The sequence below is a fragment of the Chiloscyllium plagiosum genome, chromosome 20, assembly GCF_004010195.1.
Source record: "Chiloscyllium plagiosum isolate BGI_BamShark_2017 chromosome 20, ASM401019v2, whole genome shotgun sequence".
NCBI classification, from domain to species: domain Eukaryota; kingdom Metazoa; phylum Chordata; class Chondrichthyes; order Orectolobiformes; family Hemiscylliidae; genus Chiloscyllium; species Chiloscyllium plagiosum.
This window is the reverse complement of record NC_057729.1, coordinates 49,043,224-49,057,101: the sequence shown is the minus strand read 5'-3', so window position 1 is coordinate 49,057,101 and position 13,878 is coordinate 49,043,224. Positions and strand designations below refer to the sequence as shown.

The 13,878-nt window shown below is 42.1% G+C and overlaps 1 protein-coding gene across 1 annotated transcript in view; it reads right to left on the bottom strand.

The window, feature by feature from the left end:
* The window catches only part of LOC122560249 (osteoclast stimulatory transmembrane protein-like), a 23,485-nt gene extending 10,410 nt beyond the window's left edge, over nucleotides 1-13,075 (bottom strand). The window contains exons 1-2 of the mRNA XM_043710741.1: nucleotides 12,935-13,075; nucleotides 5,593-6,661 (exon numbers count right to left, since the gene is read on the bottom strand). Of these exons, the coding sequence (XP_043566676.1) occupies nucleotides 5,593-6,661; nucleotides 12,935-12,942 (1,077 nt within the window). The 5' untranslated portion in view covers nucleotides 12,943-13,075. The remainder of the gene's footprint in view (nucleotides 1-5,592; nucleotides 6,662-12,934) is intronic.
* Nucleotides 13,076-13,878: the final 803 nt, after the last annotated feature.

The following is a 13,878-nucleotide window of genomic DNA, read 5'->3' as shown; positions in this document are numbered from 1 at the left end:
TTTTAAGCTGGTTGGAGGAAAGTATAGAGGGATGTCAGAGGCAGGTTCTTTACACAGAGAGTTGTGAGAGCATGGAATGCGTTGCCAGCAGCAGTTGTGGAAGCAAGGTCATTGGGGACATTTAAGAGACTGCTGGACATGCATATGGTCACAGAAATTTGAGGGTGGATACATGAGGATCAATGGTCGGCACAACATCGTGGGCTGAAGGGCCTGTTCTGTGATGTACTGTTCTATGTTCTATGTTCTATGTATCCAAAATAAGGTAGGTGAGCTTGCAGCATGGATAGGTACCTGGGACTTCGATGTAGTGGCCATTTTGGAGATATGGATGGAGCAGGGTGAGGAATGGATGTTGCAGGTTCCAGGGTTTAGATCTTTCATTAAGAATAGGCAAGGCGGTAAAAGAGGGGGTGGTGTGGCCTTATTAGTCAAGGACAGTATAATGGTGTCTGAATGAACCTTTGATGAGGACTCGTCTACTGAGGTAGTATGGACTGAGATTAGAAACTGGAGAGGAGAGTTTTTTATAAGCCTCCTCGGAGTTCCAGGGATGTGGAGGAGAGGATCGGCAAAACTATTCTGAGTAGGAGTGAAAGGAACAGGGTGGTCATTATGGGGGACTTTAACTTCCCCATAATTGACTGGAAATGCAGTACGTCGGACAGATCAGTATTTGTCCAATGTGTGTAGGAGGGTTTTCATGACACATTATGTGTCAACAAGAGGGTGTTTGATTTAGTGGTAGGTAAGCTAGGAAGGACTTAAAGAGAGAGTTAAGAAGAGCAAAAAGAGGACATGAGCAGTCTTTAGCAAGCAGTCTGTAGGATAAAGGAGAATCCTAAAGCTTTCTATAGGTATGTGAGGAATAAAAGGATGACTAAGGTCGGAATAGGGCCAGTCAAAGACAGAAGTGTGAAGTTGTGTGTGGACCCTGTGGAGATCGGAGGGGTGTTAAATGAATATTTCTTTTCGGTTTTCACTCAGAAAAAGGAGAATATTGTAGAGGAGAAGAATGAGATACGAGGTATTACACTAGAAAGGATCAAGGTTAGTAAGGAAGAGGTATTATCAATTCTTGAAGGAGTGAAAGTAGACAAGTCCCTTGAGCCGGATAGGATTTATCCAACGATTCTCCGGGAAGCTAGGGAGGAGGTATTGGAGCCTTTGGCTTTGATCTTTGAGTCGTCATTGTCTACAGGTTTAGTACCAGAGGACTGGAGGATTGCAAATGTTGTGCCCTTGTTCAAGAAGGGCAGTAGAGCTAACCCAGGTAATTACAGACCAGTGAGGAAAAGTCAGTTGTAGGAAAAGTCAGTTGTAGGAAAAGTTTTGGAAAAGATTAGAAGAGATAGAATTTATAATCATTGAGCAAGCAACAATTTGATTTCAGATAGTCAACATGGTTTCGTCAAGGGCAGGTCATGTCTCATAAACCTCATTGAGATTTTTGAGAAGGTGACCAAGCATGTCATAGAGTCATAGAGTCATACAATCATAGAGATGTACAGCATGGAAACAGACCCTTCGTTTCAACCCATCCATGCTGACTAGATATCCCAACCCAATCTAGTCCCACCTGCCAGCTCCCGGCCCATATCCCTCCAAAACCTTCTTATTCATATACCCATCCAAATGCCTCTTAAATGTTGCAATTGTACTACCTCCACCACTTCCTCTGGCAGCTCATTCCATGCATGCACCACCCTCTGCGTGAAAAAGTTGTCCTGTAGGTCTCTTTTATATCTTTCCCCTCTCACTCTAAACATACGCCCTCTAGTTCTGGACTCCCCCACCGCAGGAAAAGACTTTGCCTATTTACCCTATCCATGGCCCTCATAATTTTGTAAACCTCTATAAGATCATCCCTTAACCTTCGATGCTCCAGGGAAAACAGCCCCAACCTGTTCAGCCCCTCCATATAGCTCAAATCCTCCAACTCTGGAAACATCTTTGTAAATCTTTTCTGAACCCTTTCAAGTTTCACAACATCTTTCCGATAGTAAGAAGATCAGAGCTGCACTCAATATTCCAACAGTGGCCTAACCAATGTCCTGTACAGCCGCAACATGACCTCCCAACTCCTGTACTCAATACTCTGACCAATAAAGGAAAGCATACCAAACTATCCTATCTACCTGCGACTCTACTTTCAAGGAGCTATGAACCTGCACTCCAAAGTCTCTTTGTTCAGCAACACTCCCTAGGACCTTACCATTAAGTGTATAAGTCCTGCTAAGATTTGCTTTCCCAAAATGCAGCACCTCGCATTTATCTGAATTGTCCTTACCACCCTTCTTAAACAGTGGCACCACGTTTGCCAACCTCCAGTCTTCCTGCACCTCACCTGTGACTATCGATGATACAAATATCTCAGCAAGAGGCCCAGCAGTCACTTCTCTAGCTTCCCACAGAGTCCTCGGGTACACCTGATCCGGTCCTGGGGATTTATCCATCTTTACCCGTTTCAAGACATCCAGCACTTCCTCCTCTGTAATATGGACATTTTGCAAGATGTCACCATGCTGGTGAGGGTAGGGCAGTTCACGTGGTGTACATGGACTTCAGTAAAGTCTTTGATAAGGTTCCACACGGTAGGCTGTTGGAGAAAATGCAGAGGCATGGGATTGAGGGTGATTTAGCAGTTTGGATTACAAACTGGTTTTCTGAAAGAAGGCAGCGAGTGATGGTTGATGGAAAATATTCAGCCTGGAATTCAGTTACTAGTGGTGTGCCACAAGGACCTGCTTTGTGACCACTGCTGTTTGTCATTTTTATAAATGACTTAGACGCAGTCATAGATGAATGGTTAATAAGTTTGCAAATGACACTAAAGTCAGTGGAGTAGTGGACAGTGTGTCAGAATGTTTCAGGTTGCAGGGGGACTTAGATAAACTGCAAAATTGGGCTGAGAGGTGGCAAATGGAGTTCAATGCAGATAAATGTGAGGTGATACACTTTGGGAAGAATAACAGGAAGGCAGAATACTGTGTCAATGGAAAGATTCTTGGTAGTGTGGACGTGCAGAGGGATCTTGGAGTCCATGTACATAGATCCCTCAAAGTTGCCACCCAGGTTGATAGTGCTGTTAAGAAGGCATACAGTGTATTAGGTTTTATTGGTAGTGGGATTGGCTTCGAGAGCCATAAAGTCATGCTGCAACTGTACAAAATTCTAGTGCTGCCACACTTGTGTACAGTTCTGGTCCCCATATTTCAGGAAGGATGTGGAAGCATTGGAAAAGGTGCAGAGGAGATGTACCAGGATGTTGCCTGGTCTGGAGGGAAGGTCTTAAGAAGAAAGGCTAAGAGACTTGAACCTGTTCTCATTGGGAAGAAGAAGGCTAAGTGGGGATTTGATAGAGACATACAAGATGATCAGAGGATTAGATAGGGTAAACAGTGAAAGTCTTCTTCCTAGGATGATGACATCAGCTTGTACGAGGGGGCATAACTACAATTGAGGGGTGATAGATTTAAGACAGATGTCAGAGGCAGGTTCTTTACTCAGAGAGTGGTAAGGGCGTGGAATGCCCTGCCTGCCAATGTAGTTAACTCAGTAACATTAGGGAGATTTAAACAATCCTTGGATAAGCACATGAATGATGATGGGATGGTGGAGGAAGATGGGCTTAGATTAGTTCACAGGTCGGCGCAACATTGAAGGGCCTGTTCTGCACTGTATTGTATTATGTTCCATGTTCTAACTATCTTCAGCTGCTTCATCAATGACCTTCCCTCCATCATAAGGTCAGAAGTGAGGATGTTCGCTGATGATTGCATAATGTTCAGCATCATTCGTAACTCCTCAAATACTGAAGCAGTCCGTGCTCAAGTGCAACAAGATCTGGACAATATCCATCCATGGGCTGATAAGTGTCAAATAACATTCATGCCACACAAATGCCAGGCAATCACCATCTTCAATAAGAGTTGATCTCACCACTGCACCTTGATGTTCAATGGTGTTATCATCACTGCAGCCTTCACTGTCAACAAACTAGGGGTTACCATTGACCAGAAACTCAACTAGACTTGCCAAGAGGAGTCCAAAACTAGAGGCCATATGTTTAAGGTGAGAGGAAGAAAATTTAAAAGTGATCTAAAGGACAACTTCGTCACGTAAAGGATGGTGCATATATGGAATGAGCTGCCAGAGGATGTGGTGGAGGCCAAAACATTTAAGAAGCATCTAGATGGGTGTATGAATAGGAAGGGTTAAGAGGGATATGGGCCTAGTGCTAGCAAATTGGACTAGATTATTTAGGATATCTAGTTGGCATGCGCGGGTTGGACCGAAAGGTCTGTTTTCGTGCTAAACATCTCTATGACAATGGCTACAAGAGCAGGCCAGAGGCTCGGAATCCTGCAACGATTAGCTGGCCTACTGACTCCTCAGAACTTATCCCCGTCTACAATGCACTACTCAGGAGTGTGATGGAATACTCCCCACTTGCCTGGACAGGTGCACCTCTGACAACATTCAAGAAACCTGACACCAATCAGGACAAAACAGCTCACTTGACTGGCACCACATCCACTCTCTCCACCACCGATACTCAATAGCAGCAGTATCTAGAAGATACACTGTAGAAATTCTCCAAACGTCCTCAGACAGTACTTTCCAAACCCACAACCACTTCCAACTAGAAAAATAAGGGCCACAGATACATGGGAACATCACCACCTGAAAGTTCTTCTTGAAGTCACTCAATATCCTGGTGTAGAAATATATCGCCATTCCATCACTGTCACTGGGTCAAAATCCTGGAATTCGCTTCCTAAGTGTTTTGTGGGTGAACCTACAGCACATGGATTACAGTTCAAGAAGGTAGCTCACCACCATCTTCTCAATGGCAGCTCAGGACAAGCAATAAATGCTGGCCAGCCAGTGACGCCCAGGTTCCATGATAGAATAAATTTTAAAAATGAGATCATGGCCGATCTTCTAGTGCAACACCATTTTCCCCACACTATCCTTCAACTGTTTTGTTGTGTTGAAATGTATCAATTCCAATTTGAACCTCCAAAGCCCACTGCGGTAGAGAATTTCAAAGATTCACTCCCCTCTGAAATAAAAAAAAATTCCTTCTCATCTCAGTCCTAAATGGTCTGGTCCTTATTCCGAGGTTGTGTTACCTGGTTTTATAATCCCCAATCAAGGGAAACATCCTTTCATAACTGTCCTGTTGACTACTTCTAAGACTGGTTAGTTTGAATGAAATCAGCTTCCCATTCTTCAGTTTATGTCATCTTTCCTCATAAGACAATCAACTATTAGTACAGTAGTCGAACTATTCTAGTAAATCTCTTTCTGAATCAGAATAGTGTGTCAGTTCTACAAGAGTAACTCACCTTCTCTGTTGCATCTATATCATTTTTATAATAGAGTACACGACTGTTTACACCCAACTCCTAAGTACGGTCTGTCATGTTTAACATTACTCCATTGCTTTCCAATTCTACCTCTCTAGAAATTAATCCCAGTACTAAATGTATGTATCTTTTAATTGCCTCATTGACCTGAATGTCAACCAAAATTTCATCTTGTCACCACAAGGAAAGCAGAATTTTTGAAAAAAGTCATATTTACAACAAATGTAAGCTCCAACGTGATAGGTACAGGTGGAAGAACAGCAATCTGAAGCAGGATGTTTGAGGTCAGGTTGAAGACAATGAAATCTGCTGCAATGAAAATTGCAGACAAGGCCAGGAACACTGTACAAATCACAAATTGCTTCACACATCTGGCTGTCTCATCCGGGGACATCTTCAACCCTGTGGATTTGATTAGCTTTTTACTGGAAGTCCGACCAAGTTGCATAAGCTTCGCCTTGTCTGTCTGCATAAGCTGAGCCAGCCTGCTAGTTATATAGACATTGTCGAACTGCAGATCTGTCAGATAGCCCTTGAGATACCAAGCTGATGTTAGAGACAGATAGAAGAAAACAAAGCCAGCTAATACTCTGTTGGTATTCAAAGTGGTCTCATCAAATATGCCCTGAATTGTTGAAAGGTTGCCTTGGATTTCATTGCCAATAACTTGTAGATGATTCTTGATTGCTAACATTTCGATGTCTGAATTAACACGCCATTCTGCTTTCGACTTTGAAACCACATTGCTCTTTGAGATTTGTTCAAAGAGATAGGCTATATCTTTATCCATTGATAATTTAATCTGCTTAAGAAAGTTTGTTGAGTTCACAAGGCTTTGCGCTGAGGTCAGAGCAATGCACTGCATCACTTGAAGAATCATCTTGATATTGCCCATAAAGTTGGGTATTATGTTGATGGCACTGAGCATGAAACACGTGGAGAAGAGCAAATCACGACCTTGCTTAGAACCTAATGTGGGGATCACCATTGTGAACACGCAACGTACAGGATGGACCAGGAAGAGAAGCAGAAACATGGCACCCGTGAATATGCAAGTTATTATATTGGATGCCAATGATCCATATTTCAGAGATGAAAACATCCAATTATACAATAGTCCACCAATGATTGCACATATACTGGAACATAACAGAAAGAGGACAAGTAGTTCTCTCCAGTCATCTGGAGTAGGTTTAGAGTAAGTAACCCATGCAAACCGCATGAATTCCTTCATTTTCTGAGCCCATTTACTCCCACAGGAAAAGGGTTTCTCCAAAATACGGTATCTGCAGGGGAAATAAATTAATTTTTAGCAAGTGAATTCTTCGATATTGGAAATTCTACTCCACCATGCATGAACAAAAACATATTCCAACTGAACATGATCCCAATTAGCCTATCACAACATTCTGACTGAATGTGAGTGCTGAAAGCCAAACGAATCAGGGGCAATGAAGAATTGGTCAATGCCAAATTAGTCTGGCAAAGAAAAATTCACTAAAAACAAAACAAAGATCTGCAGATGCTGAAACCAAAACAGAAATTGTTGGAGAAACTCAGCAGGTCTGGAAACATCTGTAGAGAGAACAACTGAGTTAACATTTTGCGTCCAGTGACCCTTTGTCAGAATTTTGGTTTTCTGTAACTCTGTTTGTCTCTCCAAAGAAAAATTCACTGCCTGCCTGGTAACAGATCATCACAAGATCATTTAAATAAAAACATATAAGATTAGAAGGTACTCCCATAGAAAATGCTGTGCCATATAATAAGATCCTGGTGGTCAGCTTCAACTCTACTTCTCAGCTCACTAAGTCCCTATAGGCCACCTACTGGAGTAGACCCCTCTCCCTCCCTCACAGTTGTCCTCTGGCTGCATCTCTCTTCTCCAACAAATTTGGTGAGAGGACACCTTCCTGTTAGGGCACACTCTCAGTTACTCATCTCCTGCTGCAGTCTACTGCTTCTGTCAGCGGGAAGGTTGTCCCCAGGGATGACTTTGAGATTCAGAAACTGTGATTCCTCCCCTCAAAGTGAAAACTCAGTCAGTATTTGGTACAATAACTTTTGAATCCAGTGTTATAAATTAACAGATACATTGAACTCAAATACATAACTTGGTAGGGTTTGAAGTCAGAGCCTTTGGATTACTAGTTCTACACTAGGTTACTTCATTCAGATCAGGTTGGCAACGGACAAATGGTTTGGATTTGCATAGTGTAAAATTATCTATTGGGTGGTAACTTTCGATCATGCTAGAGTGACAAAATCTTTCTTCTTCCTCTTCCTTTGCTACAAGGCAGTCTCCATGGGAGGTGAGCTGAAAATGTGTTGCTGGAAAAGCGCAGCAGGTCAGGCAGCATCCAAGGAACAGGAGAACCGACGTTTCGGGCATAAGCCCTTCTTTTATGCCCGAAACGTCGATTCTCCTGTTCCTTGGATGCTGCCTGACCTCTTTTCCAGCAACACATTTTCAGCTCTGATCTCCAGCATCTGCAGTCCTCATTTTCTCCTCCATGGGAGGTGAGTTTGTTCAGATTTGCAGCACACTACCATGGTCTCCAGTACCTTAGCATTGGTTCAGTATCTTATTCGAGGCACAGCACCACCATTACAGAGCAAGCTGCCCTCACGTTACACCCATGTAGAGGAATGTCACAATCTTCTGACTCAGAGAGGAGTGCTTACTACTGAATCAAGGATTACTAATTATCTCATGTTGCAGTTCTTGTTTACTCAGGGTTACAGAAGACTTCCAGAAGTACCATGCATTTTTTGTGGTTACTAATGGTGCATGACTATTCTTCGATAGGTTGGGGAAATAAGAAGGAACCATAAAACATATTAAACTCAATTTCACACCTTGGTAGGGGTTGACATCATAGCCTCTAGATTGTTAGCTATATTCTAGGTTACTTCATCCCTGTCACATTGCCAACTGACAGATGGTTCAGGTTTTTATGCTCTACAGTTTACTATGTTTGATCTAAAGAGAGAGCTAAGATGAGTGAGTAGGGGACATGAGAAAATGTTGGCAGATAGGACCAGGGAAAACCCTAAAGCTTTCTATAGGTATATAAGGTGTAAAAGAATGACCAGAGTAAGATTAGGGCCAATCAACGACAGTCGTGGGAAATTGTGCGTGGAGTTAGAGGAGATAAGGGAAGTGCTAAATGAATATTTTTCATCAGTATTCACACTGAAAACAGATAATGCTGTCGAGAATACTGAGATACAGGCTACTAGACTAGATGGGATTGAGGTTCACAAGGAGGAGGTGTTAGAAATTCTGGCAAGTGTGAAAACAGATAAATCCCTCAGGCCGGATGGGATTTATCCCAGAATTCTCTGGGAAGCCAGGGAAGAGATTGCTGAGCCTTTGGTTTTATGTTGTCATTATCTACAGGAATAGTACCAGAAGACTGGAGGATATCAAATGTTGTCTCTTGTTCAAGATGGGGAGTAGAGACAACCGTGGTAATTAAAGACCAGTGAGCCTAACTTCGGTTGTGGATAAAGCATTGGACAAGATTATAAGAGATAGGATTTATAAATATTTTGATTGGAATAAGGGTAGGTCATGCTTCGCAAACCTTATTGAGTTCTTTGAGAAGGTGACCAATCAGGTGGATGAGGGTAAAGCCGTTGATGTGGTGTATCTGGATTTCAGTAAGGCGTTTGATAAGGTTCCCATGTAGGTTATTGCACAAAATACAGAGGCATGGGATTGAGGTTGATTTAGCAGTTTGGATCAGAAATTGGCTAAAGGGTGGTGGTTGATAGGAAATGTTCATCCTGGAGTTCAGTTACTAGTGGGGTAACGCAAGGATCTATTTTGGGTCCACTGCTGTTTGTCATTTTTATAAACGACCTGAGTGAGGGTGTAGAAGGATGGGTTAGTAAATTTGTGGATGACACTAGGGTCAGTAGAGTTGTGGATAGTGCCGAAGGATGTTGTAAGTTACAGACGGCTGAAAGGTGGCCAATGGAACTGAAAGGCTGCAGAGCTGGGCTGAAAGGTGGCCAATGGAGTTTAATGCAGAAAATTGTGAGGTGATTCACTTTGGAAGGAGTAACAGAAATGCAGAGTACTGGGCGAATGGTAAGATTCTTGGTAGCATAGATGAGCAGAGAGATCTCGGTGTCCATGCACATAGAGTCCTCAAAGTTGCCACCCAGGTTGATAGGTCTGTTAAGAAGGCAGATGGTGTGTTAGCTTTTATTAGTAGAGGGATTGAGTTTTGGAACCATGAGGCCATGCTGCAGCTGTACAAAACTCTGGTGTGGCCGCGCTTGGGAGTATTGTGCACAGTTCTGGTCATCGCTTTGTAGGAAGGATGTGGAAGCTTTGGGAAGGGTTCAGAGGAGATTTACTGGGATGTTCCCTGATATGAAGGGAAAGTCTTACGAGGAAAGCTTGAGGGACTTGAGGCTGTTCTCATTAGAGAGAAGAAGGTTGAGAGGTGACTTAATTGAGACATATAAGATAATCAGAGGGTTAGATCGGGTGAATAGTGGGAGCCTTTATACAAGGATGATGATGGCTAGCATGAGGGGGGCATAGCTTCAAATTGAAGGGTGGTAGATATAGGACAGATGTCAGAGGTAGTTTCTTTACTCAGAGAGTAGTAGGGGTGTGGAATGCACTGTCTGCAACAGTTGTAGACTAGCCAACCTTAAGGGCATTTAAATGGTCATTGGATAGGCATTTGGATGAGAATGGAATAATATAGGTTAGATAGGCTTTGGATTGGTTCCACAGGGCAACATGGAGGACCGAAGGGTCTGCACTGCGCAGTAATGTTCTATGCTCTATCTACTTTTGATTACATTGTATGAGACATAAAAGTATTGAAGTAAAACATTTTCAAGTAAAGGAGAAAATTAATGAGATTATTCAAAATACAAACTTCATACTGGGAAAACATGGTTCTTTGGATTTTATTTTTTTTCAAAGCTACCTCCCAAAACATCTGGAATCTTTCCATAGGATACTCTGAGGTTGGGATTTCAGGACAGTAGTGAATTATTTGATTTGGGCAGCAGCTTTGGAGCTTTGATTTGGTGTGTGACTTGTTACAGTTTGAAACTACAATCTACAGCCACACTGCGAGAATTGGCAGTCCAGCAGGTGAAGCCTTGGTCTTTGTGGCAGCCAATCTGGAAATATGAGCTGCACCAGCAAGGTACCCAGACAATGGCTTCACTTCCTTCAGATTCAGTGTCACTTTAAAAATAAAAAAGACCAAAAAAAAAGAATCTTTGTTGGTTTTTATATTTTGACTTCCTTTGAAAAATTAACTCTTTTCACTTCTTTGCAATTTCACACATAAGTGAGACCAAAATTAACAGCATTGGTGCAATGTAGCTGAATTATTTGCAGTGTGTAATAGCTTGATCCTTCCTCAAACATTGTGTTTTGTACATTTCTGTCACTTGTCACTGGGTTAAAACACAAGCCATTCACTTAGAAATTCTTAGTAGCAGCTGTGTAATATATGCAAATCTAGGTTTCTGACAGCGTTATCAGCATTCCACTGTTTATTTATTTTTATTTTCTGGGGTGTAGCTTTACAGACAACAGCACTTGTTAAATTGAATATTATCCAACCCGGTCGTTGCCTCATTCCATTTGTTGCTGAATCCTCAACATGTAATTTTTACCTCTGGATTACACTGTTCCAGTGGAGCCCTGATCGATCTTATGTTCAATTCTCCACAACCTTAAACTCTGTTGACTGTGAGTCCATTTGCACCAAATCCCATTATTCACCGATAGGCCCTCAGTTTGCTAGACCTAGCTTAGCTCCAGATTAATTAAGGAGGAAAAAGTGAGGACTGCAGATGCTGGAGACCAGAGTTGAAAAATGTGGTGCTGGAAAAACACAGCAGGCCAGGCAGCATCCGAGGAGCAGGAGAATCGACGTTTCGGGCATAAGCCCTTCTTCAGGAATTCCTGCAGAAGGGCTTATGCCCGAAACGTCGATTCTCCTGCTCCTCGGATGCTGCCTGGCCTGTTGTGTTTTTCCAGCACCACATTTTTCAACTCCAGATTAATTAATACCTCAATTTTCAAATTCTCACCATTGATATCAAATCTATCTATGGCTTCACTCTATTGCTTTAATTTCCTCCAGCCCTCCAGATATTCACATTTCTCTAATTCTGGCTTTCAAAATATCTCTGGGGTTAATTGTTCCATCATTTATGGCCACACCTTCAGTTGCCTAGGCTGTTTGCTCTGTAATTAGCTCCCTAAATCTCTTTCCCTTTCTGTCACAATTCTCTCCATTATGATATTCTGTAAATATGCTTCCTTTACTTCAGTAAAAGTAATCTATTGGTCTTCTGATGTAATATCCCCAAATGAGGCTTGTGCTAAAATTTGCTTTGTGACAATTCCGTGAAGTACTTTTGGAAGGCTTTATTACATTAAAGGTGATAGCACAAATGCAAGTTATTGTTGTCTTTTGATTTTGACCATGCAATACATCATCGTCAACATTTTTCCAATCCTCCTAAACACTAACATGTATCAGCAGTAAGTAATTGATTACAATGAAGAGCAAGAGCTCAGCCTGATTTTAATCCTGTTCCTAGATCAGAGGCAATGTGAGCGCAATGGTTGTTGGCTGGACAGCTGGTTTGTAATACAGAGTGATACCAAGGACATGGGTTCAATTCCTGCACCAGCTGAGTTTACCATGAAGGATTCTTCTTCTCAATCTCTCCTCTTGCCTAAGGCGTAGTGAACCTCAGGTTAAACCACCATCAGTTGTCTCTCTCTCTCTCATGAGAGACAAGTCCATAGTCTGGTAAGATTATGGTGACTTTACCTTTAGTTCAGCATCAAAGTAGGAATTGAATCTGGGACTTTCTGATTAACCTATCTGAGTAGTATAGACAGAACCTTTACACGACTGGCCATTGAAATGATACCATTGACTATTTAACAAGCTATTTTAAAAAGAGCCAAATAGGTAATGGAGGTTTTTTTTGTGAGTGGGGAGGGGCATGGGTGTTAATTGTAATAGTGGAACCATTCCATTCTGTCTGTAGCTTGAATTGTGGCACTTTCTTTGTCTTCTGACTGGTTCTCTTGAATCTTCTACCCACACATTCTACTGAGGGGGATGGCAATGACTTTGGATTCTATGGATTGGAGTCAGGGAGAGGAATGGTGGTGAGGTGATATGGTGCAAAGCAAGTACATGCATCTGTTTCTCATTCAAGTCTTTAAGCTTCATATTTGAGCAAACAGAACCAATGACATCCACTTATTTCAGTATGAGGAGCGTCACAATCACCTTTGTGATTCAAATTCACAGCTGCAACCTTATAATGATCAGTAGCAGAAGTCCCTGTTAATTTTGTACCACCCTCAGAAACACTCCATTTGGAGTTCCCCCTTCATGTTCCACCTCAGGTGTTCTCTGACCTGGTGAAATAAGTAAATGGTGCAAAAACTCTATTTTTGAATGGTGATGACTATAACAAAACCATTCAGCCTTTCGTTTCGCATGGAAAATGAAATGCTAAGAAAACCAACAGGATTTACTTACTTGTGCATGTTTTCGCCAGCAAGGTGATGTTGTTTCTTGTCCTGCGTTGTCACTTCAGATGTTAGCGGTCATGTAGCTATTACAATTTCCAAGCCAGTTAGCGGGTAGAAGAGGAACAGAAGTTTGTTTTAAACTGTCCCCCACCGTACGCTCCTCCCATCAAACCTCAACAATCACATCCACAGTTTGGCACAGTTGCTGCCCTAAAGAAACTTATCAGCTTCCCCACTGACATAATATTTTGATTATTTTGACAAGTCATTGTTTCCTCTTTTTTTGAAAAAAGTACCTTTGACGTTGCCACCTTATATGGACTTAGTTTGCAGAAAATGAAGAATAAACAAATGGAGGAAGTTTGTGCTTAGCAATTTCAGAGAAATATTATGTTATTTATAAGAATTTTTTCAACAGTTTTGAGCTCTTGCATGTTTGGCAAATCCGCCTTCTGCACTCTGCAAGTATTCCTGATGAAGGGTTTATGCCCGAAACGTCGATTTTCCTGTTCCTCGGATGCTGCCTGACCTGCTGTGCTTTTCCAGCACCACACTCTTAACTCTAATCTCCAGCATCTGCAGTTCTCACTTTTGCCTATTCCCCAATGTTAACCTCAGGAGACAAGTTTTAAGAGAACATGGATCATAAACTATCACGAGGAAGAATCAGTTTGGCATGAAGCACTGGGCCCCTTTGCTTTTTTGCTTCTCTCTCATCCTTCAAGATGCTCATTAAAAGCTTTCCATGACCTGTCTTAATACTTCATTATGTGGCTGGATGGAGAATTTAGACGAGTGAGGGGGGCATCATATAGAAACATATAAAACTATGAAGAGAATATATAGGATAGAAGTAGAGAGGACGTTTCCACTGGCAGGTGATACTCGGACAAGAGGGCATAGCCTCAGGATTGGGGGAGCAGACTTAGGACTGAATTGAGAAGGAGCTTC